The sequence below is a fragment of the Lissotriton vulgaris genome, chromosome 12 (assembly GCF_964263255.1).
Source record: "Lissotriton vulgaris chromosome 12, aLisVul1.2, whole genome shotgun sequence".
Classification (NCBI taxonomy): Eukaryota; Metazoa; Chordata; class Amphibia; order Caudata; family Salamandridae; genus Lissotriton; species Lissotriton vulgaris.
This window is the reverse complement of record NC_141700.1, coordinates 93,421,142-93,446,832: the sequence shown is the minus strand read 5'-3', so window position 1 is coordinate 93,446,832 and position 25,691 is coordinate 93,421,142. Positions and strand designations below refer to the sequence as shown.

The 25,691-nt window shown below is 44.8% G+C and overlaps 1 protein-coding gene across 1 annotated transcript; it reads right to left on the bottom strand.

Annotated features, from left to right (window-relative positions):
• Positions 1–1,612: 1,612 nt before the first annotated feature.
• MRPL9 (mitochondrial ribosomal protein L9) lies at positions 1,613–24,118 on the bottom strand. Its single transcript, XM_086947322.1, has 7 exons — positions 23,933–24,118; positions 21,261–21,420; positions 16,516–16,640; positions 14,114–14,167; positions 8,455–8,556; positions 7,000–7,083; positions 1,613–2,233 (listed from the first exon to the last, which is right to left on the bottom strand). Exons 1-7 carry the CDS (start codon positions 24,017–24,019, stop codon positions 2,075–2,077), a joined length of 771 nt encoding a protein of 256 aa, XP_086803448.1. The 5' UTR covers positions 24,020–24,118; the 3' UTR covers positions 1,613–2,074.
• Between the last annotated feature and the right edge of the window lie 1,573 nt (positions 24,119–25,691).

The window sequence follows — 25,691 nt, the reverse complement described above, 5'->3', positions numbered from 1 at the left end:
GATTGGGTGATCTGGGTGGCATTAGTAACATTGGATTGGGTGCTCTGGGTGGCATAAGTAACATTGGATTGGGTGATCTGGGTGGCATTAGTAACATTGGATTGGGTGCTCCGAATGGCATAAATAACAATGGATTGGGTGCTCTGGGTGGCATAAGTAACATTGGATTGGGTGATCTGGGTGGCATTAGTAACATTGGATTGGGTGCTCTGGGTGGCATTAGTATCATTGGATTGGGTGATCTGGGTGGCATTAGTAACATTGGATTGGGTGCTCTGGGTGGCATTAGTATCATTGGATTGGGTGATCTGGGTGGCATTAGTAACATTCGATTGGGTGCTCTGGGTGCTCGGGGTGGCATTAGTAACATTGGATTGGGTGCTCCGAATGGCAAAAATAACAATGGATTGGGTGCTTTGGGTGACATAAATTACATTGGATTAGGTGAGTCAGAGACTTTAATCACAAGGCAGTGTCTTGTTTTTTAATAATTCTGAAGCCCAACAGAGGCAGCAGCGTTCCCTGTACGCCATGAAGAGTATGAGATGGTTAGGGAGCATGCTAGTGCGGGATCCAAAAAGGAAAAGCCTCTGGCCCACATCCCCGAAGCGCGGACTCACATGATCCAGCTGGGACTTGAAGTTAGGTGGATGCAGTACCTGCGGGATGATGATTGACGACGACGCTCGAAAAACTGTACGGCGACTCGTGTTTGAATGGCAGCAAGAGGGTTAGCAAGGCTGGGACCTGCACAGGCATGCGTTTCCGGGTTCTTGCCAGTCTTCAGCAGAAAGTATCTGGAAGATTTGGGAGGTAATTTTTTGGCTTTTCTTGGTATTATTTGGATTATGAGCCATGGGATGACTCTTCATGCTGTACAGTGGTACTTTACCAGACATATTAGCAGCATTTCAGCCACCGCCTTCCCCCACCCCCTTAAATGTACCTGTGACTTTCTCCTTAAAACAGACAAGAATCCAGAAACTCATATTCAGAAACTCAAGCATCAGTTGCACCCACACCCCTAGCTGTGCGCGCACTCCCCCCATGATATTTAGGCTTGTACGGGAGTCACTTGGCTGACAAGCCATGGGATGCGTCTGTATGCTTTAGAGAGGAACTTTACCCAATAAACTACAAGGAGCATTTGAACCAGACCCAAATCTAATTGCTATGTTCTGCCGAAAAAAAGCAAGAAACCAGAAAAAAGTGCCCAGAAATGTAAGCACTAGCTGGCCCACACTGGTGGCAAACACTTTTATACTTGTGAGTAATTCAAAAACACTATGAACTGCATCTAACATAATGCAATGGAGAACTGGTTCTGACTTTCACAACAAACACCCTCTTTGATTGTTCGGTTCATTTCGATGCCACCTCACCCAGGGATCTAAAACAGCAACAATTGATTACTAGCTCGGTGCAAAAAGGCACCCAGGGCCAAAAATATGCACCATCTTCATAATTCTGACCATTTAAGTTAGTGCCCAGCTCATACATGAATGTTTCACAATCTGCCTAGCGACCTGATCATACTACAGAATACTAATATAGTGCCCCCGCCTACAGAACTGCACCAGTCTAAACTATGCACAATAAACTGCACAACAAGCAGATTACAGATTGATTTTATTTTATCCACGACAACTGCGGCCAGTAACGAAAGAGGCTAAGCACTGAGCCAAGTTGAGTTTCTAATCGTACATGATCCCGAAGTCCCATCTCCAACCCTGGGATGGCTCACGCTGCCAACCTTCGGACCGTGGATGCCCTCTGGCTCTTCAACATGGAGGATAATTCTGTCCTCTTCCTCCAACCAGGATAATCCACATTATGAGGCTAGACTCCTTGGACAGGACAGTGGTGCTCGTAGACTGCCTTCCATGTACATCGCAGGAAATCTGAATATCTCAAGGAGCTTGCTATGGCATCTCCACTGGACGGAGTGAACGTACAGATGATTTAGCACATATGAACTTGGGAACATTGGGATTTGCTCGTATAGCATATCGGACGTCCACATGATCTCTTGGACCGAAGAGTCCATCATCGAAGAAGTGGCCTATACAAGAGGCTACGATGCATTGGAAGGGCTTGTGGTTTCTTCCGTCGCCTTTGAGGTTGGCTGAGCCGCAGCAGCTTGCGTCGTTAGCCAATGTTTGTAACGCTTCGTCTTTGGCTTCTCGAAGTTCACTACGTGCATTGGCATCCGAACCGTGTCGATTCCGTTCACCTGAAAGCAAATGCAGAAACAGCAGTTAAAAGAGCTAATGGAGCGGCAATTCACTCTTAAACCAGTTCCCTGCAATCACTTTTCACAATTATCGCCCTGGTACAGCAGGCAAGGGTTGATGTAGATGCTCAGCAAAAACATACGAAAATAACTTGTGAACTAAGATAAGTCCTTGGAAAACCTGATCCCTGCAAGATGGTGCCCACAAGAGCAAAAGGGGTGCAATTCTACAGACAATGAAGCAGCCGCTCTAAACAACGTACAAAGCTTAAAGATGATGTGAAAACCAAGTGATTCTCCGATAAGCAGTGGTACAAAAGGGGGTGGTGATGGACGGAGCAACTGAACCAATCAAACACTCACACCCAGTCAACAGATCTGGGTTTAATCCATCACCGTTCTTTAGCCCACTCTGCCACTCCAGTTCAGACATGGCCATATGCAAATCAGTCTGGCCATGTCTAAACTGGCGTGGCAGAGTGGGCTAAATAACGGTGATGGATTTTTGTACCGCTTTGTTCGCCATAAGTTGGCAGGGTATGCTCAGACGTGAGTCCCTCGCTCACTTTGCCACTGGATTCAAGCAAGCCACCTCTCTCTGGTAGCGCTCGTATCACCACCTCTCTCGGGTAGCGCTCGTATCGCCACCTCCCTCAGGTAGCGGCACGCTTCTCCCCATGCATCATCTGCCATCCTTCCAGGTCCCGCGCCCACCGGTTTTGAAGGCATCTAGCGGGGGCATGCTATGGGCCAGCAGCTTGGTAGAGATCTGGGAGACCACATCCACATGTGACAGGGTAACCAGCACCCAAAATCCCAGGGCGACTTCTCCGGTAGGTCCGCAAAAACAGCTTTGTGCTGCCCCAGAATATACTGCATCAGCATGTACCAGAGATATTGCGCCCTCTACACTTCATACTCTGCCTGCAACTCCAGGAAGGGGATACGTTCCCTGTCCCTCCAGACGTCTTCCACACCTGAAATCAGCAGCATATCCCAACGCCAAGAACCCTCAACTGCTCAGAGCTCACTCAGCATCTCTATTTCCGACAGAGGCGTCGCCAAAGTGAGCCTCCCATCCCAGCCCAAGAGCCGCACTGCCTTCTGCCATATGCCGACCACTAGGGCGGTTGGTGCTGGCAGCAATTACAGTCTCTCTCGGCCATACAAATACCGAAGGTGTCCCAACACCCATCGATTTGCCAACAAGGTGGGGTCCCGCTGGTCCGAGAAGACCCAGTAACCCGCCACTGCCAAGTGTGCTGTCCAGTAGTACGATTCAAGGCTGGGCAGGGCAATACCCCCGTCCCATCCCTTACTAGTTAACGTGGTCAGGGTGATCTGGGGGACTATCCCTTTTTACAGCAAGACTCTTGTAGCTTCATCCTGTCCCGTCTGAAGAACACCTCCGGCATCGCATAGGTTGTGCTCTGGAGGGAATACAAAAATGTAGGCCGAGATATCACTTTGCAGAGCGCAGCCCTTCCCATCAATGACAATAGCAAGGAGCGCTAATGACCCCTTGTAAGCCTCCAAAATTTCCCCCCCATTTTTCCCGGAGAAACAAATCGGCAGTAGTCATGTAGATGCCAGGTATCTGAAACCCTGGTGCTCTCAGAGCACTGGGAGGGACTCTGGGGAAGGAGCCCAGTTGGACAGAAGGAAAGCAACACATTAGCTCCAGTTAATGTGGAGCCCAGAGTAGGTCCGCCAAATATTTAGGATCTCCAATACACATGGGACACAACGGCCCGGGTCTGCCAAATACAGAAGGAAATTATCAGTATATAGAGAACTTGCATCTTCTCATCCCGTGTCCCACCTAAAAGCCAAGACCTGAGCAGCTCTACGCACCAATTCACAAGTGGCTCAAGTGCCACTACAAATGGTAAGAGAGCTGCCACCCTTGTCTGGTGCCACGCCCAATTTCAAACTCCTTCAACAGCACACCACTCACTTGCACCCCAGGGATTTTATAGCAGGTGGAACCACTCCATAAAGGAGCAGCCAAACCCCATCTTCCCTAAGACAGTCCACCAGGGTGGCCATTCCACTGAGTCAAATGCCTTTTCGGTGTCCAACGATAGAAGAACTGCCGGTATCTGAATATGACTCCCGAGAGCCAAGCAACCAAACAATCTGAGATTGTGGCAGGTCGCTCGCTGGGGCATGAAGCCTGAATGGTCCACGGACACCAAAGTCGCCACCACATTCATCATATGTGCTGCTAGAACCCGTGCCAACACCTTTACCTCCACATTGAGCAAAGAGATAGGACGGCAGGAAGTGCAGTCCACCGTGGCTTCCCCTCTTTGTAGAAGGGCACAATTAGAGCACATCGCTAATCCTCCGGTAGCGCCCTCACCAAAAGAACTTCCCCAGTTGAGGCACCACCTGCGTCCGAAGACATAAAGGACACAGGGACATGCCGTTGGGCCCCAGAGCCCTCCTCTCCATCATATGGGCCAAAGCTTCTGCAATCTCAATCAGTGATCTCAGTTTCCAGAGTGTCCCTTTACTCAGCCCCCAGAGCCGGCCTACTGACCTCTCAAAGCTGGGCCGCTAGTGCATTCGCTATACCCTCCGGAGTCTTCACCACCGTCCAGTATCCCCCTCAGATAGAGAGGATCCATCTCTGCCCTTCATCCGCTTAGCCAGCCATGCCGGGAGTTTCCCCGCTTTATCACCAAATTCATACACCCTCATATGATGCACCCGAAATTAGGCCCATATGCTCACCCCTGCAGCCGTTTATTGTCCTCACTCAGCAGCTCGATTGTGATCACCAAATTGGGACTAGGATTACAGACCAGGGCCAACTCTTTCTGGACCAATCTTGCCTCGAGGTCCTTGCACTCCTTGTCTCGATCACACTTCTTCAACACCACATGTGCGATTAATTGACCCTGGATCACTGCCTTATGTATCTCCTATAGGGGAACCCACGGACCCCCGTTTTTCAACAAAATAGGCCTTGGCAGCTTCGGCCAAAAATCAAGGGTCCCAATCTGTGAGCTCCCACAGGTCCAGAGTCCACCCTGGCCTCTTACCTCTCCCCAGGCCCAAACACACCTGGAGCATCTGGGAATGATCTGAAATGCACCAGGGTAAATACTAGGAGTCTTGTCATTTCCTCAGCACACCAAATCAGTCATCATTTGAGTCACCAGTGCAATTCTCCTCTTCTCGCCTCTCACCCAGGGAGGAGGCCTCTCTGTCCGAAGAGCCCCTGTTCGAGCTCAAAGTAGCCCATTTGTTGCCAGTTGGCCACTCCTGCGAGGTCAGCCCGCAATAGCCCCACTATCTAGGACAAAAATGAAATTTTTTACCCCCAAAGTGGCCTTGGTATCCTGGATGGCAGCAAGGATTCTCGCTGTGTGGCTTCCAAACCCAAGTGCACAGCCCCTGGCAGGACACCACACACACTCTCCAGATGTTCCACAGCCGTCCTCAGCAGAACGGACCCCACTCTGTTTGTCTGGGGTCCCCACTGCAACCACAGATTCCTCAGGGCTCAAAGTCTACCCCCAAGTTCACTGCTGTAGCCTCCTGTTTGCCCAGAATAGACACAAGACCGCGCCATCTACTGCCATTTTGGCCATGGTCGGAAACCTTGCCTCTTTCCTTTCGGCTTGCAAACCTGTGCCCCCAGCCTCTGTAACGCCAGCGCGAGTCAGTGGATGTCCCAGTCTCCACTACTAGCTCCCAAGCCCTTCCAGCTCCAAATCGATACAGGAGAAGTGTCTCCGCTGGCCTGCTGCACCGGAGCTCGGTTTAACTCATCTGGCTCTATGCACATCCCAGCCATACCCTGCGACTGGGCTTCTTAAAGTGGAAAAATAGGACACATCTTCCTTGAAAGAATTCGGTCATCTTGGATTGGGATTAAAAAACAATAAAAATGTTATATGCAATTGTACGAAACATTAATCAGCTGCAATCTTGTGTCTCTTGTAGTATAACTAACTTTATTTAGGGTGCCTACTTTAATATCTCCCATGCGTGCGCTGTTCAGGTACGCAGAAATGCAGAGACCCGTCTCATAATCCTGTGCACTGTCAAGATCTGACACACGTAGAGGAAGATGGCACTGGCCGAGGATGCCGCTGCATCCTCGAGCTGAATTGAGCTTCACGGCACGCATGCCCCAGAGGGAGCCACTGCAACACCATGGCGGAGAGGTAAGGAAACTTTATTTACAAGGTGCAAGAAAGAAAACAGCAAACAATAAATCATGCAGGACACAGACACAGACTGCAACTTCAAAGCAGCCTCAACACCACTGCCATCATATTGATTTCGCTGGGGAAGGAATCAAGGCTGCAGAAAAACAATCTAGGTTAAAGCCAGCCCCAGCATTCCACAAGACTGGCCAGATAGCATCACACGGTAACCAACCTCATACAAACTATAGGCCACTTCTACAGATAGTCAACAGACTGGAACCCATAGACACTTTTTCCAAATCATACCAGCTCCATCATCATGATAGCTATTCACTAGCGTTCCAGAGAAAGCACACTCGGCCATACCAGCTCCATCATAACCTGAGAACTGGCCAATGGGGCAAGAACATACCAACTAACAAATATTGGTACAGCACAACAGTTTGCGCGTCACCCAGTCTATTGGCCTGCATGGATGAGGACACAAAACACCTGGTTCCACTGTGCACTAGTGTGCTTGCTCGTAGATCAGAAATCGCCGTAACCTATCCTTCATCTGTCTAGGTCATCGGGTTAGCAGGCAGCAGCATTAATACTCACCGTTACTTCACACCAGTACTCGCCCCATCTTGTTATTGGCTCCTCTGGCAGGGTCAGTGCATTCGGAGGCACGATGACTCCAAGCTACAACAAAGCGAGAGCATTGAATGCCAGGTACTACAAAGAATTAACAAATAGAGACCTTAAGCTTCTTCCAAACAACATTCTGGCTTACCTCAGACAAAACCACATGCGCCTTATGCCACCCAACAAGCCTTTGCAGACAGCCAAAATTCATAGCTTAAAAAGGGAGGGACAAGGACTAGGAGAAACATGGACCCAGCCGACACTACTCTTCTCAATCATGTACAACTGTGAACTATCTTTCTTAGGTGAGGCGTTCCACGACATTGAAAACCGTGGCAGAAAAATGTTACGGCCTTATAATTTCTGTCTTCCAGAGATTCAAAGTAACATAGCAGTCCATCAGTCTATGGTCTAATTATTTTTTATTGAGAAAGCAAAAACGGCCATCCTTCCAATGTAACCAAACAAGCTGTAGGGGGAAGATGAATAAAACACAGTTTTGGCATTTAAATGCCACCAGGATGACCAAAGAGACCAGAAGATGCCAATGGAGCAGTCCTCGGGGAAGGAAATAAGTTCCCAAGAGACACATACGTTCCTGGCTTCCAAAGAAGAAAATGAGACAGCCGCCACTGTAAGATCCAGTTCTCAACACTATAGCAGTTTATGCAAGAATGTATTTTCCAATTTAGATTGAATAGTTTGATATTGCATTTTTTTTAAATTTAATGCATAATAAGCATGAATTAGAGACAACTGGGTAGGATCAGAAGAAACTCACCATTTAGCAGCACACTAGCTCTGCAAGTGTGTTCATTTCTTATGCAAACCTAGATAACTGCTAGATAGAGAATAGAAACCGTATGCATATCACGTATGGATAAGAAGCTGGGTGGTATTTTAACATGGCATCTCTGCGGGCGATGCGTTCCACTTTACTGTAATCCATAGCCAACAATACTTAATTAGAATTTCAAGTTTGTTTTTAATTAGAATGCAAGCCTGGTTTTTAATAAGGATTCCAAGGAGACCAAGGGGGCACTTTTGGATGGAGACTTGAGTGTTTTGATTCTTCTTTGAAATGTCAATAAGCTCCATGGAGCAGCTGTTTGCTGACAGAGGTCAGCGCTGAAGAAACAGAAGCGGATACTGTAACAGGGATGAGGGACTGTGTCTTCTAATCTCAATATTGAGCAAAGCGTTCCGACTCATATGGTTTAAGTGAACAGTAACAGAGTTGTGTATGTTGGAGATATATATATATATATACACACATTTTATGTTGTTTGTGAAGTCATCTAATACATCATTACATCTGGTCTGTGCTTCTAAATGAGTATATACATATTTTCCCTCCTAACCTAGGCTTTGACACCTATTCAAACACATGCACTAGATAAAGGAGCAGAGAGGGACACGAATACTCACATTTGTGAGGAACTGGCGGCAAACTATCTCCTTGTTCAATTCCCACTTCACGTTATTCTTCATTCCAATCTCAAAGTGGGCATTTTTCAGGTAGCTCACGGTCTGCAATTGCAAAAGAGACAGCATCTTAGCAGTTTGGAAAGATGGGCAGACGGAACCGCAACAGACGCCACTGCACCAGCTTCAAGCAGCCTGAAAGATAGGATGGGAGTCACTGCTTAAGCCATAGACAGTGTGTGTTAGTTGCTGCTCCATCATGGAAAAAGGTAATATAGTGCTAAACCACCAAATCACTGGGGTGCCTCCGTCGACAACGTTTTTATTCAAAACTACAATATGAAACAAGTCACATTGTGGAGACCTGCAATAGCACAAGATATAGGAACTCAATTTATTTCTGTTTCACACAGCTAAGTACATGCATCTTTTCTCATTTTACAGAATCCCATGAAACCCCAGGTCTACAGACTATACATATAGTCCAAGAAAAGCTAGGGATGAAACCAAAACCGTCAGTCCAAATAAAAAAAGTTTTGTTTTTTTTAAAATAAGGAAATAAACACAGTTTTCATCCGGAGGAGGGCTTGCATAACTTGCACACAGCATTAAAATAAGTTCACCCAGAGAGATAAGCATTGGTTGATCAGATCAGAATCTTCTTGGTCACAAGATGAATACTGCAGTATCAAGCATAATGTAAAAGTTACTTGCGATAGTAAATAATGTTCTCCTAATTTTTCAGTTATACATACCAAATGCGCCGGTCAGCCATTCAGGATAAAATAAACAGGTAAATGACCCTTTAAGAGCGTGAAAACCCAATACCGGGGCTCTGGTGTTTAATAAAAATCCTGGGTCCTCAAATCCGACTACTCCCGACTCATTCCCGCCCTTGCTCACTTAGCTCCGCTCACTCACATGCTTTGTATATCACCTCTGGTGCCTGGCCCAGAAGAATAATTTACACTTCTGATAAATTACGCTTTTCAGCAAGTGAATGGGCGAGAGACTGCAATAGAGGATCTCTTTCTAGTTTTCTCTTCTACAAAATGATTTTTGTATTGGTTCTTTATTTTGGACTTCTTTGATTGAGAAACACGCACCGTCTGCAAGATTGAATTCACAATTTCGTTCTCTTCCTAATTATTAATATGAACAGGGGCATTTGAGCGGTTTACAAATGGACCCAAGATTTGTGATTGCCTATTGTGAAGTACAATTTTCAAAAGTAAAAGCTAAAAATACTTTTTAATGATTTTAATGGGTTGTTTATATAGGTATAATATTATTGTACATTAGTCTGCATACTATGTGGCAATTACTAGATGTGACCCTTGATCCCCCTAAATAGTATGGATCCTAAACATATGTTTTAAAAAACAGACATTCACCTATTAAAAAAAAAAAAAGACTTTTCAGCTAGCATTACAAATTAAAACCGAACAATCCCTGAAATTTGTGAGCTATGATTAGGATTGCAATCCATAACTCATACAAGAGTCACGCAAACCATAAATAGAAGACAAAATGCAATGCTCATGACCCCACCCTTAACAAAACAGATGCAAAGGCAAATGTTGTAAATCATCTTATCTTATCAATGAGATTATGTATCAAATTACCCTTGCCACGTTAAATGTAAATGTACAGGAATTTATATAGCGCAAATCACCAAGCGGTTTCTAAGCGCTTGCTTAGGGAACCCGTCCTGGTATTCCCCTGTGAGATAACCCCGGCAGGGTATCTGCAAGGTGAAAGCCAGGCACCCCGCCGCGAGGGGCCTTTGAGGAAATTAAGCAAGCTATTGCCCAGAGTCGCAGAGTGTGAACCCGTGAATCGAGTAGGCACCGGAGCGAGAATTGTCAAGTCCATGGACATTTTAGGACTCAAGACCCCGCCGAGCCGGGAATTGAACCCTGGTCCCAGGCAGACCTCTGCTTCCAGGTCTGCCTCCGCTAACCAGTGAGCCACACTACTCCACGTTAACCAAGATAACTATGAATAGATCATAATAACGAGATTTATATAGCGCATAGTTACTTCAACTGAGGTGTCCTGGCGCTGAAAGGTCTAGCTCCAATGGTCCAGAGACACAGATAATGCAGAAGAGTCAGAAAAGGGTCTTTCTAAATAACCATATTATCATAAATGGATTTGATTCGGTTGTTGTTGTTTAATCACATCTCACTTTTAGACCGTTATTTAAAAGTATAAATATTATGAGGTCACAAGCATTGCAATCGGTGTATGCGTTACGGTCAGCCACTTACCCTCACATTTTATTAGAGGCAAGAGAAACACAGAGAACGTATCCATGCCTTAGGGTACGATGCACAATCAAAAGACCACTACACTTATATTGAATCAGCTCCCCAATGGTGGCAGGAAATTCACTTTGCTATTAAAAGGTTGGTTCAAGACAGTCCTGAATATCTTGTGTAAGAGGAGATGTAAGCAAAGTGTGCTGCACGCTACAACCACCTCTTTGCAGGAGTCTCACCTTAACTACGCTGCCGTCTTTAATACTTTTAGCGAATCCATGCATATAGATGGAGAAGGACAATCTTTTTAAATGGTCTTAGCTCTTCCCACATCTGTAAAGAACATCAAAATTGGCTGCGCATTAGACTGACTAAACACAAAGGAAAGGACAATGCCAACCTTTTAACGGATATGGCAGATGGGGCCAGGTCTATTTCTAGAGCACTTATATGTCAAGCAGTCCTGAGACGGAGAGCAGGGGGAAAAAAACAGGAAAAGCAAGAACATTTGTTATATTAAGACACATGAAAGTACTACTGAAAGACTTAAAAACAGTCACAGTTGACCAGGCTTCTTCAAGGAGTTACACGTCAAGTGGTTGAATAAATCTTGAATTGCGATGAAGATCGTCCTCTTCAGGCGCTAAGTAGATCAGCAAATGGCCCAGCCTCTTGCAATAATGGAACGAAATACTTTTCACCCCACTCCATCAAGAAAGGAACTTGAGGTGCCTTGGTTTTGACACCAGAGCAGATTGATGCAAAAGGGGCCAATTGAAATGCAAATCCACCGCCCTCCGCCCCAACAGAACGGAGTCAAAAAAAATGTAATAGTTTGAGCCTCGAGAAGGCACAGTTTTAGTGTGGCAAATGCAAAAAGAACTATTGTTGGACAGAATGCAAAACAATGTCATGCATTCCCCTAGTACAGAGATCTGGGCCTCAATCCATCGATTTTTTGCTCATCATGCCATTCCAGTTTGGACACAGCATTATGCAAATCAGTCTTCACCCTGCGCCCAATGGGAACAGTCCATCCCGAACTGCCAGGCCAGGTCCTCCCTGGACTGGAAACAAGCATTCTAGGACCTGTTTCAGGGTTTCACCCCTCTTCAGCCAGGATAGCTTGATTCCAGTGGCATGGAGAGCACAGGTCCCACGTCTGAGCTTACCCGTCCCACTCGGGGTGACAAATGCAAAAAGAACTATTGATGGACAGAATTCCGTCCATCATTTGTTTGCTGTAACACTTTTTGCCCTAAGTGGGATGGGTATGCCCAGACGTGGGTCACTTGCTAACTGTGCCACTGGAATTAAGCTAGCCTGGCTGAAGAAGGGTGACATACCCTGAAACGGGTCCCGGGATGCTTGTTTCAGGTCCAGGGAGGACCTGGCCTGGCAGTTCGGTCTGGACTGTTCCCATGGGGCACAAGGTCAAGACTTATCTGCATAAGGTTGGGTCCCTACTGGGGTGGTGTAGTGGGCAAAAGAATAATGGATTTAACTCAGATCTTTTGACTGGGGGAGAATGTTGCATTGTCAGCATTCTATCCATCATTTATTTGCTGTAGCAGTTTTAGTGTGGAGCATGTGGACAAGCCTGTACCATCATTTGTATGGGGCCCTGGAGTGAAGAATACATTTTCAACCTCATCATGACAACAGGCAGGATGTTTTTGATGGAGAAGTGGAGGTGTCTGGAGGAAACGGGTCTTTAGGCATTTAGACCTAGATCCTGCAAACATTTTCTGTGGTGAAAACATATGAATCAAAGAAAATCGTCAAGTGATCCAATTTCTGTCAGTATTGTGACTGCGTGTAAAAGATGGAGCTGCTATTTAAGCACGGATAGGTACAAGAAACCACAAACCTCTAAGTGGACCATTCGTCAATGATTCTGGAACATAAGGCTGTAGACTGTAGGAAAAATCTGCAGCCAGTGCCTACTTGACAAAATGTGAACTTCAGGGGTGGGTGGCAAGGAGGTTGTGTGTGGGTATGCAAAAAGGTATGTTTTGAAGGCAAGTATTTCAAAATCATCCCCTCAAAAAGGGTGTTTAATGAGTATTTTATCTGCAGGCTGTTAACTATTTCTGGTTCTTGCAAAACAGGATTGTTTACGCTTGTGCAGGAATCCAGGACAGCCACAATTGTTCAGCCTTACAAAAGAAAAATATTGCTGATAAGCAATGTCTTTGCAGGACTTTCAACTCTACAGAAAAACCTGAAACAACTGAGGATCTTCAGGAATAACAAAAAGACAGTGGTACTCGTTGGGGTAAGGCATGGCCTGGAGCAGGTGGTCGAGCCTTTCAGAACCAGATGTACTAAGTAAAAACAGCACAAGTCCTCAGGATGAGTAACAAGGGTAGAGGTGGGCAAAAGAAAATTCCCCTGGAGAACTGCACAAAAGTGGCCAGAGGTACTGGCAGGATGCTGGATATCAGCGTCTGTACTTCCCAGATTTCCAGCACACGGAAGATATGAAGAGGAAACGAGTTGCACGAAGGTTTATCCAAGTTTAACTCAATTTGTTCTCAGCTTTACTTTGGTGGAAGAGGTGTGGCGCAGCAGCGAGGGCGCCTGACTCCGGACCACGGGGTTCACGGTTCGATCCCCGGCGGCAGGTTGGTCCAGCACCATGTGACTCTGGGCAATAGCTCGCTTAATCTTCCAGGCGCCGGCACACCCCTCCGGAGGTAGCTGTGCGCTTTACAAAGGCTTGTATTTCATTTAAAGATCTCATAGGCCATCAGACTGATCAATTATCATCTTGCCAGATTTCCATGATGATCACTAGGCAAAAAAATGTAACTAGATTCATTGTATACAAGTCTTTTATGTGACAATCCCATAATATGCACACACTGGTCCAAGGTGTGAGCTGCAAATTCGAAGGGACGGTGGAGGGGGGGGGAGGGAGAGGGGGGGGAGGGAGAGGGGGGAGGGGAGGGAGGGGGGGGGGGGGGGGTTGGTGATTGGAAAGCTTACATTTTGTGAAGTAAAGACGACGTTGGACAGTAGAATAAGAGAAAAGATGACTGCTTAATTCTCTTATCATTCTGGATAGCAACTACAGATGAGGCTCACTTCAAGCACCTCGGGACAAGCACTGAAAACACTCCTAAACACGGCTAGCAACCAAGGAAGTGCAAATGTTAGCCTCAAGTGCAAGTCATATAACAGAAGAGATTCAAGAAAAGAGTTTATTAAAAATAAATGATCTTATTCGTGCCCAGCTCCAGAATGGAGTTAACATTTATAATGTTCTTTTAAGAGGGTTTCTTGGGAAAATATCAGAAATTTGAACAAATAAGCTTTGTGTTTTGGATTGTGAATTCTGTGTTAGTGAAACACGCTGGCACAAGAGACTTTTTGTACGCAAGAGCTGTACTCACCATTTCGCCGGTCCTGGTTTGCAGTCGACCTTCTGATTTCCCCTCAACCTGCAGCTGAACAAGAAAGCACAAATTGTACATCATGTGACGAAGTAATCAATGCCAGTGGGAAGGATGTGAGCACTCAAATTATTAAAGAAGAAAAAAAAGAAAAAAAAACACCACTAGTGTACTAACAAATATCTCACGAACAACTCGGTAACTCAAGCTAAACCACTGTAGTAACAAATGTAAAAGCAAATACCTAAGACACTGGTAATGAAATCACCTGCCAGCAACAAAGGAGCAAAATTACCACCAGTGTATGAAAAAAATCATCACCGAGTATAAAATTTTTTAGCACACTGGGGAAAAACACATCCTATTCCAATGGGTCCTACTATGAACAAATCTATACTCCCTAACTAGAAAGGAATATCACTGTTTGAAGATATCACTCACCAGCAATGTATTGGTGCTGTTATGATGTATGAAATTCACACAAACAAGACATTTCAAATGTATTTTCACTTGTTACACCCGGAAATCTTTGAAGTCCAAGAACCATCTATTATGGTCAATTTAACCTTAGTAGTTTCATTTTATGCTTATTATTACCTTATGTTCTTACTTGAGTTCACTGAACTCAGTCCCAAGGTAGCAAAACACGGCCTTTTTAAAATAAAGCGGCCTCTCTTCCCAGCATCAACATCAGTGCAAGTTTACTTCTTGTTTTAACTTAGGTTATCCATGGTCTGCTCACTTGAATCCTTCAGATGGACAATGCTGAATTGGAACTGGAAGTGGTGGAAGAAGATGACGCTCAAAGAATTTAGGGCACATGTACAAACCTTTTTGCAGAATCAGGCCGTTTGTAAACGCAAAAAGGCTTTTTGAAATGTACAAAACCCAAATAGCGATTGGGTAACTTGTTACCGAATTGCAATTTGGGTTTTGCAATTCGTTATTAGGAGGTGTGTTAAGGGCGTCCCTTCCTAATAGCGACTCACTGTGCCATGTACAAATGTTTTGCGACCGAAATGCGGTCACAAAACATTCGTTTTTTACCACCATTCCCAAACGGTTCCCCTTTGTGAATGCATGCAAAAAAATTTTTTTTTTTTTAAAAGAGCAGGCCAATGCCTACCCCTAAAAAAGTAAACAATCGTTTTATTTTTGAAATGCATCTCTATAATAAGGGCTCCATTAAAAAAAAAAGTTCCTTTATTTAAAAGCAAACACAGACATGGTGGTTTGCAGGCCACCATACCTGTGTTTTTAGCGATTCCCAAGAGTCGCAAATTGCGACCTACGTCATGAATATTGAGGAGGTCAATCTATTTGCGACCCACTGGAAATCGCACATGAAATTCCATAGAGTTTCGTACATTTGAATTTGCTAATTCCTAATTGTGATTCGCATGGAATTGCAGTTAGGAACTCGTAATTTCTAACGTACATGCATGTGGCCTCAAAAGAATTCGAGATTCTGTTTAAGAAATGAAAAATACAATTAATGGGACAAAAAATATATTATGAACTTATGGGGGATATTATTGTATACTCTACGGTAAGAGTTAACTCCATTAAATGGAGCGATGCAACCTGGAAACTGTAAATCCACATTTACACAGGTAGATGGATGAATGAAAGAGGGGAACATATGATACAATGGTAGGTTTAAGCGTTGCTGCCGTCCCATCAAATTCCCACATCGACAAGTGAATGGAGAAGCAGTGGAATCCCAGCCAACAGCAGCCCACGTCATCGCCCCTCAAACATCTGCTGAGCAGCTTGAAAACAATGAGAACCCCATACTTTCCCCGACCACAAAGTCTCCTGGGCAATGCCGGCGTAACCATGCCCATTACCCGTTCCAGCAAAGACCCTTTTCAGATGGGTGGTGTTTGACTGCCAAACCTCGCCTACCATAAGAGCCGCTCAAGAGCCACTGGTGGACTTCACCCAGAAAGGGAGTCAGTTTTTGGTGTCTTAGGACAAACATGGGAGCTTTCAACCCTTCTAGGGCAGGACAGGCCCCACCAGTCTTCATAACTAGATGCCCTTCTCAGAGGAGATAATAGAACCTTCCACAGCCCATGAAAGTTGCTCCATTGGACTAGAAGACCCACACTTGAGAGCGACTCATGCAGGGGTACGAAAAATCCCATGTATGCCTCTTAGCAGGACTATGATCCTCCTCCTGTGGCCACCACCAAGCAAGATCAGCAAACTTTTCATTACACATCACTGGGCAGGAAAATCTAAACCCGCATGCAAGGCCTTCCTGTAGGGTTTGTGTACCTACTCCCCGGAACTACCCAGAACATCCAGGCCCAAGACCCCACAGGCTGTCGAATCAACCTGACGAGAGCTCTTGGAACAGTAGGCAACAGCATTCTCAAAAAGAGGCTCAAGCGTACCTTCTTTTCCTCCTCAAACTGTTTCTTGTTTTCTGGAGATGGATACACGGCCAGCCCTTGAGGAAGAAGCTTGTTTCGCCCAATTGACTTCTTCACGAAAACAGTGTCCCCACGGCTCCCCAGACCTGCGAAAGGAGACACAAACAGATCTCACATACAGTCAAACGCTCCAAACTATGGACTGCACATCAAGCCGAAGAAGAAATATCAATAGAACAAACAATGGCAGAGCCAATAGGTCGTGCCTTTAAAATGTGTGTGATGAGCTTCTGACTTTGCCAGTGTTTGTCAGTAAAGTATTATTTAAAAAGTGAAGAAAAGAATTACAAATTATTAGAGGAAAAGCCATCATATCTTATGACGTCGAAAAACTGAAAATATTGAATTCGGTGAACAATCTTTAAAAATGGCATGGTATATTTTTCTCATACTTTTCACTTAAGACTAAACAAAATTTAAAAATAACAAGGACGTTTCAGAGTGAAAAGTATTTGCTTGCTAACCCTTCATTTATTTTACACAGGTTTCAGTCTTGTGATCCTCTGTAGTTGCCCAGGAAGCAGATTTATGAGTCTCTGAAGGAGTGTCATGCTAAGTACACCTTTTGCCTCAGACATCAGTAGAGTGAGTGCAGTTGAAGTCTTTCCCACAGTGCCATGAAAGCCTTTGTGTGCCCAAGCATGTGCTTTCATGCAACAAGCAGAAGGCAGAAGATGAAACAAAAACAACCCTTGAAGTCTGCTCTTCAGCCATACCCCAGTAAAGAATTATCCCTGTTGCTGTGGTTTTAAAGACAAGCTGGGAGACATAGTGAGCGACACAGTGTAGAGGAAAGGAGGGTCAGTATTTGAAGGAAGCGGTAAGGAGCATGCGAAGAAGGGAGCTAGAAAACACAAACTCTCTTGAACTGCTGAATGAAAAGGAAAAAAAAAATCCCTAAATGTGAGCTTTGGAAGGATATGTCGGCCAAGGGCAAAAGAAAAGTAAGGGGCTATGATTCAGTGGAAGGGTAAACACAACAAGAGAAAGCAAGCCATGGAATAAGAAGCGAGCAAATGAGAGCAACAAAGTCGACCAATGGTAAGCACTGCTCAGGCTGGAAGCCTACTGTAAGTCCACAATATCTCTTTCACAACCAGAAAAGCTTCTGCTGTCTTGTAGGAAAGGCCATAAAAATAGATCCATTAAGGTGTATTTGTAGACTTTTGATCATATCTGATCAAATATATCCCAGGAGAAAGGAAATGTGGCTGTACCTCTTGCTTTGTGGTGGTCTATTTTGAGAAAGAGAGACAGCCATGTCTTCTGGGACCCTTGAGCGGTCAACTGTATTATATATTAGGGTCTCATTTTAATTGGTTCTATATCCTTCCTATATTGTGTGTACTAATATTTTTTGTATTTCTGTTCCACTCTGTACTATTATGTATGTTATTAATAGCAGACATGTGATTTTCTAAAGATCCTCTGCATTGTTGCACTTTTATAAAAAGGTACTATACCTACAAACAGTGCAGTTTCAGGTGCGACCTAACCTGACTGGGGTGGTGGGGCAACCTGCCTGGCTCTTCGACCACCAATGCTAGTCAGGGACATAAACCCCGCAATCAGTCTGAACAGAACCACATTTTAAAGTGGATGGAAAGAACTGAATCCAGCTACTGATTTCTGGAATATCTTCTAACGCTCACCGCACTCCTCAGCAGACTAGCAGATAGGTACATCTGTAGATTTAGAGACATGCAGGTGACTCCGACTAGACAAATGAGCCTTTCATCAAATTCTTGGACATTAGCGGACTAGTCTTCTGCAGAAGTCAAGCAGCATCCCTACTTCATGATCCTGCAAGCAAGCTGATTAACTTTAGACCAAAAGCAAAAATAACCCTTTTGTAGGTGTTGCGGAGGCTTAAATTATGCCCTCATTGCAAGCACATGCCAAACATTTCCGAAAGGGTATGTAACTCTTACCACGCATCTTTTACCACGCATACCATTACAAGGCAGGATCATTTACAACGCATACCTTTACAACGCACATACTATTACAACGCATACCATTACAACGTAAGTATAGGTAAGTATATCATTTAATTTCATATATAGGGTTCAGGGCTGGGTTTGGGTTTTGGGGTACAGGGGTATTTTTAGGGTTCAGGGTTGGGTTTGGGTTTTGGGGTACAGGGGTATTTTTAGGGTTCAGGGCTGGGTTTGGGTTTTGGGGTACAGGGGTATTTTTAGGGTTCAGGGCTGGGTTTGGGTTTTAGGGTACAGGGGTACAGGGGTATTTTTAGGGTTCAGGTCTGGGTTTGGGTTTTGGGGTACAGGGGTATTTTTACATATATATTTACAAATTCTTAAATTTAAAATAAAATAATATATTTAATAAAAATATAATAAAAATATTAAATAATTATTATTTACTTTAGTTACAATATTTTAAAATATTATATACTTACCTATACTTACGTTGTAATGGTATGCATTGTAATAGTATGTGCATTGTAGTGTAATGCGTTGTAAAGGTATTCGTTGTAAATGGTCCTGCGTTGTAAAAAATGCGTGGTAATGGTATGCGTGCTAAAAGTATGCGTGCTAACATCATACATCCTACAGAAAGCCTTGCTGCTGGACTCTCCTTAGAGTTTCAGCAAGATGATGCTGTCTGGCCATGTGTAAACAATAGATAACCGTAACATGTCCAGGAAATTTAAAATCAAGTAATAATCAGAGTTTTAGGCACCTTGTTATTCTGGTAACATCCTACCCTAAAGATAGATTCTTATAAACAGAGGACAGAAGTAAAATGTGATTTTTAGAAGGTGGTTTATGCGGCCCCTTTTCATAATTAGGAGTATTACTACTATTCAAATATTTCTTCTGCTGCAGTTATTTCGTTTCAGTACTCAGCAACTTAAGTTCCAGACACATTTCTGTGCCCAAGCCTAACGGATAGGGCAGTCGACCTTGAATCTGGGGAACGGGGTTCGAGTCTCGGCAAGGACGCTCAACACCCTGTGACTCTCAGCAAATGACTTAATCTCCCCGTGCCTAACAAAAATAAATGTGTCCCCATGTAATGCAACTGGTGCTCATGTAAAGTGCTCCGATACCAAATACTTTCAGGTCAAATTCGCGCTATATAAAACTCCGTAAAAAAATTATACTTCTGCGCACTTTACCACAGGTGATGTATAGATCACCTAGAATACCAGTCCATGTGGAACGAAGATCAATGGATGAAGAGGTGCGGTTTGGTTTTAAGCTTCGATTGTTTCTGGAATCGCTTTGTAAAAATGCTTTGGGACAGTGACTAAACCTGTACCTTTATTCAGATATGTATTTCTCCTACGCCTTGTTGTTTAACCCCTTAGCTGCGGTGGCTATTCCGCCGCAGTGCTAAGGGGGAGGAGGGGGCCGTGCGGCGCTCCCGTACTCATGACGGAACCGCTCTGTCACGAACCTCGGGTGGGCTGTGCTTGTGACGGAACGGTTCTGTCACGGCCCCGCCCGCCTAATAGAACGCTCAGCGCAGGGTGGAATTCGCACCGCACAGGCGCGGCGAGCGCGCCGTGACGGAACAGTTCCGTCACCAGCACAGCCCACCCGAGACTTGTGACGGAACGGTTCCGTCACGAGCACGCAAGGGGTTAAAATGCCATGTAAAGATGCTGAGGACATGTTTACTCACACTGCTAGCACTTTGCACAAATAATTATAAGTTACTTTGTAGGCATATTTTGGTTAGGGCTTACATTTAGATTGGGGGGGGGGGTGGAGAAAATTCCACAGAAAAACCTAAATCAGGGGAAGAATCAACCAATGTAATTTTCTCTATCACATAGATAATGTAGTGGAGACAATGTCAACAGTGAATTATCCTGTGGGTTAATTTGTTTCTCCAGAAATGTGACGATTTTACATTATCGTCTAATTCTCTATCAGGCCCAGTTTTTTTTACTTATCTAGCACAAGATCTCAGAAGCCAGCATAAGAGACTTACTTTGAGCAGTTTTATTTCAGAAAAAAAGAATTAAGGAGCATTCTTGACTCTTCAAGGGCTAATTATTCACATATCTTATGATCAGATATTATGTTCTCGATCTTAGACACTAAACTCAATTAGGCAACTGAGTTTGTCCAATCACTTGTGTGTTTGATGTACGGCCGTAAGAGGCTAGGGTATGCCCAGACGTCAGTCTTGTGCTCACTGTGGCACTTGAGCTAAGCTATACATGACTGATGAGCTCTAATAAGGGAAAAACTGGTCCTGGGTTGCTTGTGTTCCAATTCTGGGAGGACCTGGCCAGGAGGTTCAGGCTGGACTGTTCCTATTGGAGCAGGGTCAAGACTGATTCGCTTGTGTCTGGGTTCAACCTGAGGTGGTACGGTAGGCAACAGAAAGAAGGTTTGTAATGCTACCCGAGTCATTGAAAGTGCTAGACAAATTGCAAGCATTCCTCCCATCATCTTTTGTGTGTTTGAAAAGAATTTTAAAAAAACAGGAAGAACTAAGGTCAGAGAAACGGGGATGCTCTACCCATCAAATGACAACTGAATGACATTGTGACATCTGGCTAGATCTTGAACACGCTATAGTCAATATTTAATGTTCTGTCACCCATACAATGCTCAGAAAAGAGAGAGCATATTTAAGAGTGATGGGACGAGCATTTTTTTCCATTATTTGTAAAAGCGGATTACACCACAACTTCTCCCAGGACTACAGCAACATTGTGGACTCACTCTTAACATTCTGGGTCAAGATCAGCTCCATCTTCTCCTTGGGTCGCGTCTTTGTGTCCTCGACCAGCCGGTAGATACGAGATCTCCTCGGGTGCAGATAGGGTTCCTTATCTTTAGGTGCCAGAGGGACCTGCCACCACCTCTCCACAATCACAGTACCCTGCAAAAGGAGAGCAGTCAGCTGCCTGCATTTACAGAATACATGACAAAGGATGTTTGCGTCAGAGGCGCCTGCATACAAAGCACATGGATTCAATTAATGTGAGAGGCTTGCACTATACTTGAACACATTTGCCGGCTCACAGTTTAGGCTATTTCTAGACAGTAGTGGTCACAGTAATACGAACCATGAACTTTGCCAGACTAATTGTCTGGACTACTTCAGCTCCCTCTGAGGAGTACCTGCACCTGCAGGGTCTGGACAGTGCTTCTTAACCTTTTGTCTTCTGGAAGCCGGAGACGCCTGCCTAAGCAATTTCTATTATTTGAACCTCATAAAAGAAACAAAACTACAAAAACAAAAAGGTATCTAACAAATACACAACTTATAAAATGTGTTTTTTTATTAAACAAAAAATATACAAAAATCTAAACCTTAATAGGAAAATTGGAGCTTTTCAAAACGTGGTTTATTTCTAAAAGACAAAGCAATATGCTAGACTCCAGCATACCACTTTGTCTTTCTTGCTCCTAAATGAAGCCTGCCAGTGCTTCAATTGGTCATACTTTTATTTGCCACACTTGCACTGCTCCCACAAACCTAGCTAAGGATACCAACTTACATTTTTGCCTTCGCTTCCAAATCCCTTCTCATTTATAAAGGGTTTTTAAATTTTATGTTTTACATTTTGCTTTTTTATAAGAATATACTTTATTAATCTGCTAAAGTTTATTTTCTGAATAGTCGCCGCAGTTTATTCATTCCACTGTGCACTACACCAGTTCAGGTTCTATGCTTCCTCTAAGGAATGCTGAATAAATCAACCATTCACCCCCAATCAAGACATCTGGGTTTAATAAATAGAAAAAATCCATTTCTATTATTTTGCTCACTACGCCACCCCACTTAGGGTGCACACCCATCCCATTTAAGTAAAAATTGCTGTGGTAACAAATGATGGGTGGAATGCTGAATAAATCAAACATGCTTCCCAGACAAGAGCTCTGGATTAAATCCATTGTTTTTTGCTCACTAGCCACTACAGTTTGGCCCCAGCCATATGCAAATCAATCTTGACCCTGCTCCTCATGGGAAACTTCCAGCACGAACTGCCAAGCCGGTTTAAGGTTATCACACCTCATCAGCCAAGCTAGCTTGAATCCAGTGGCACAGTGAAAAATGACCCTCATCTGGGCATACCCATCCCACTTAGTGCGAAAAATGCTGCAGCAAAAAATGATGGGCGGAATGCTAAATAAATCAAACATTCACATCCAGTCAACAGATCTGGGTTAAACAGTAGAACAAACCACAACGTTTGCATAATTATGTTGTTGCTTTTGTAAAAGAGGTCAGTTCAATTTTAAGCTAGTAATACTGCAAGGTTATGACATTACTTAGTGTGACATCACGATGTGACCTCGCAGTGAATTACATATGCTACTTAGCCCCCCCACAATTTTTCACAGGACTTTTGCTTCGCACCCAGCCCTGCAACGTTTTCCAGATCCATGCATGATAAGCAGCTCCAATACAAATTTTTACTTTGCATTCTGAAACCTGTAGTCAGTGCTTTAAATGGGCCGGTACTCAGCGGTACTGAGTACCCGCACTGCTCATTTTTATCGCTCTGAGTACCGGCACTTCTCTGCTGCCAAGGAGAGTACTGGTACTCATCAAAGATAGGCTTATTGTTGCTGGTGCTCACGAGACCGGACGAGGCTGTCGGACAGCCAAAGCGCCTCTAGCCCAAGCGGAGCCACCTCTAAACAACTCAGCAGGGCTTATTTGCACAATGTCCGGTGTTCACCACCACCCTGTGTTTGACAGAGCAGGGTCCATTCAGGCCCTGCGATGTCAATCATTTTCACACCATGGTGTGTATTTGTGCACACACTCGAATCGAGGCATCCCGCTGACAGCAGCAATTAAGAAAGCCACGAGAGATAAGGGGTGCAAAATAAAATGGCCTTTATCCAAACTGAGTCTTTTAAATGAGTGTCGATCTGCTTGTGTCTGGGTGTTTGCATGTTTGTGTGTGTGTGTGAGAGAGAGAAAAGCGAGTGAAAGAGGGAAAGAATCCAGACACTTGGGAGGTATTTTAAAGGACATTCTTGGAATGCTTTGTGTGAGCATTGCTGCTAGTTTCTGTGAGTGCTCACTCAAGAATATATAAGTAATCGGCCACATAGTAGCAGTGTCTTATATGTCTTGTCCTTAGCCCCGCCCACTTGCTACACTCCGCTCATTATAAGAGTACCTGCACTTATTTTTTCCCATTTAAAACACTGCCTTTAGTCTTGTTTGTACTGCTATACAACAGGACTTCAAATCCCAGAATGCAAAGTAAAAGGCCAGCTTTGAGCAGCTAGTCGACCTAGGAGACTTAGCCAGGATCGCCACCATGTCCGATCCCTCTCCTCCCCTCATACCGCTCCCACGCACGCTGACAATCTTTCAAGTGCAAATGGTTATTCACCCTAATCTGCGAGTTATTGAGCTCTCTACTTACTCTGCTTAGAGTGGTGCTCAAGCATCGGTCCCCCGTCACCCCGAGCTGGCTCAGCCCCCGCAGGAGCCCCCGGCCCAAGCCCTGCATCCCCCCGATGGACAGGACCCCGCCCCAGGGAACAGAAATTCAACCAGAAATGCAGCAGCCAAGGGGGCCGGGAACGGGCACTGCACTCAGAGCACGAGAATCGGTAAACACAGAAGACAGACGAAAGGTCTTATAGACAACTAGAACGCTAACACGGCGCGAACAGTGTGCCAGCGACGGGCGCCATCTTGATGGATGTACGGCTCCTGATTCATTCATCTACTTGAGCAGAAGGCATAAATGTTCTTGGCAGCTCGCAATCAACTGCACAAGTGTCAGAGGATTTCTTTCTTCCACAGAATAGTCATAAACATTTACACTTTGTTTTTCAAGCCTTGAATTTATGTTAAGATTATAGAATCCATTGGAGTTGTGTTTTAAACAAAGCATCTCCGTATGGAAATATGAGTATGGCATAAAAAGTAAAGGGTTCTGTTTTTAAAAAGTTTAAGGGTGGCCCCAAACCAAGAGACATATGTTACCATTCCAGAATTTCAATGCAAAATATGATGTTATTTTACCGCTCTCACTCTTATAGAGGCTGTGGGATGAAAAGGCACATTTTTCCACACACTTTGGAGCTGTCCCCATATAAAAGATTTTTGGGTGGCGGTAGGAGGCTCCCTTGAGGAGGCAACAGGCCTGATCCCAGAGCTTCATTCTCGACTGGCTTTGCTGGGCGTATGGGGATTACCGGATTACTCCTGCTATCAGAAACTTTTGTTGAATCTGGGCTGCATTGTGTCGAAACAAGATATTGCTCAGCGATGGGGATCAGGGAGCCCACCAGTCATCAGGCCTTGGAAAACTGAAATGGAACACTGCAGACTCATGGAAAGGGAGATTTATCAAGGTCGAGGGTGCCAGAAGAAATTTGACAGGATTTGGGGTGACTTGGATGGGGGGATCACTTAGAAGTGTAGAATTGTGGGGCATACTTGCATCTAATTTGGGTAGGAAGGGGCGGGGCAGAAAGCTCCATGAATCATGTGCAAAGGTGCCAGGGACGTGGGTGGCATTGCTCTATGAGACCAGAAAAAAATGCCTGCTCCAGAGGAAGGTGTTCACACCTTCTCAAGCAGGATGGCTAATGATTTAGCATATCAGGGCCAAGGACTTCAAAGTTCCTGCCACTTTTGATATGCGACCCTGGCTTACCCCAGACCTGGAAGATGCCAACCCCTGCCCTGAGGCCCATTTGGCACCAAAGCAGGCAGGAAATTAGATATGCATGGAGGTGTGGTGCACTACCAGGCCAGTCACACCCCTAATATGGCCTGCCTGATGTGACCCACAAATGAAGGATTGGTGGACTTAAGAACTCTAGGACAAGGTTATACCCACTCCCCACAGAAAGTGTTAATATAGGGGGTGTAGTGACCCCAACATTAAGTAACCCATTAGCTACTTCCCTTCACTTCCTTTAACACCCCTAAATTCAGTATTTAGGTTACCCCCTGACACTAGGAACTCAGATTCACCTGACTAGAAAGAATAAGGACCAAGAACAGCCAAAGAAGTGAGAACTGTGGACTGGTGGTGGACTTTTGGCACCAAACCCTGCCTGCCAACCTGCTTCTGTCCCAATAATCAAGACAACCCGACTCGTCCTCCAAAAAAGTCTCAGAGGCCCGCAGCACTTCGCCAAGTTGCCAGCATCTTCCCTGAAGTG

Excerpts from the sequence above, each read along its gene's own strand:
- MRPL9 (XM_086947322.1), bottom strand. The coding sequence starts at position 24,019 with ATGCAGGGCTTGGGCCGGGGGCTCCTGCGGGGGCTGAGCCAGCTCGGG. Across the intron at positions 21,421-23,932 it reads TGAGCACCACTCTAAGCAGA|GGTACTGTGATTGTGGAGAG; the intron begins GTAAGTAGAGAG and ends CTCCTTTTGCAG. Across the intron at positions 16,641-21,260 it reads CTTGACCCAGAATGTTAAGA|GTCTGGGGAGCCGTGGGGAC; the intron begins GTGAGTCCACAA and ends CTCCTTTCGCAG.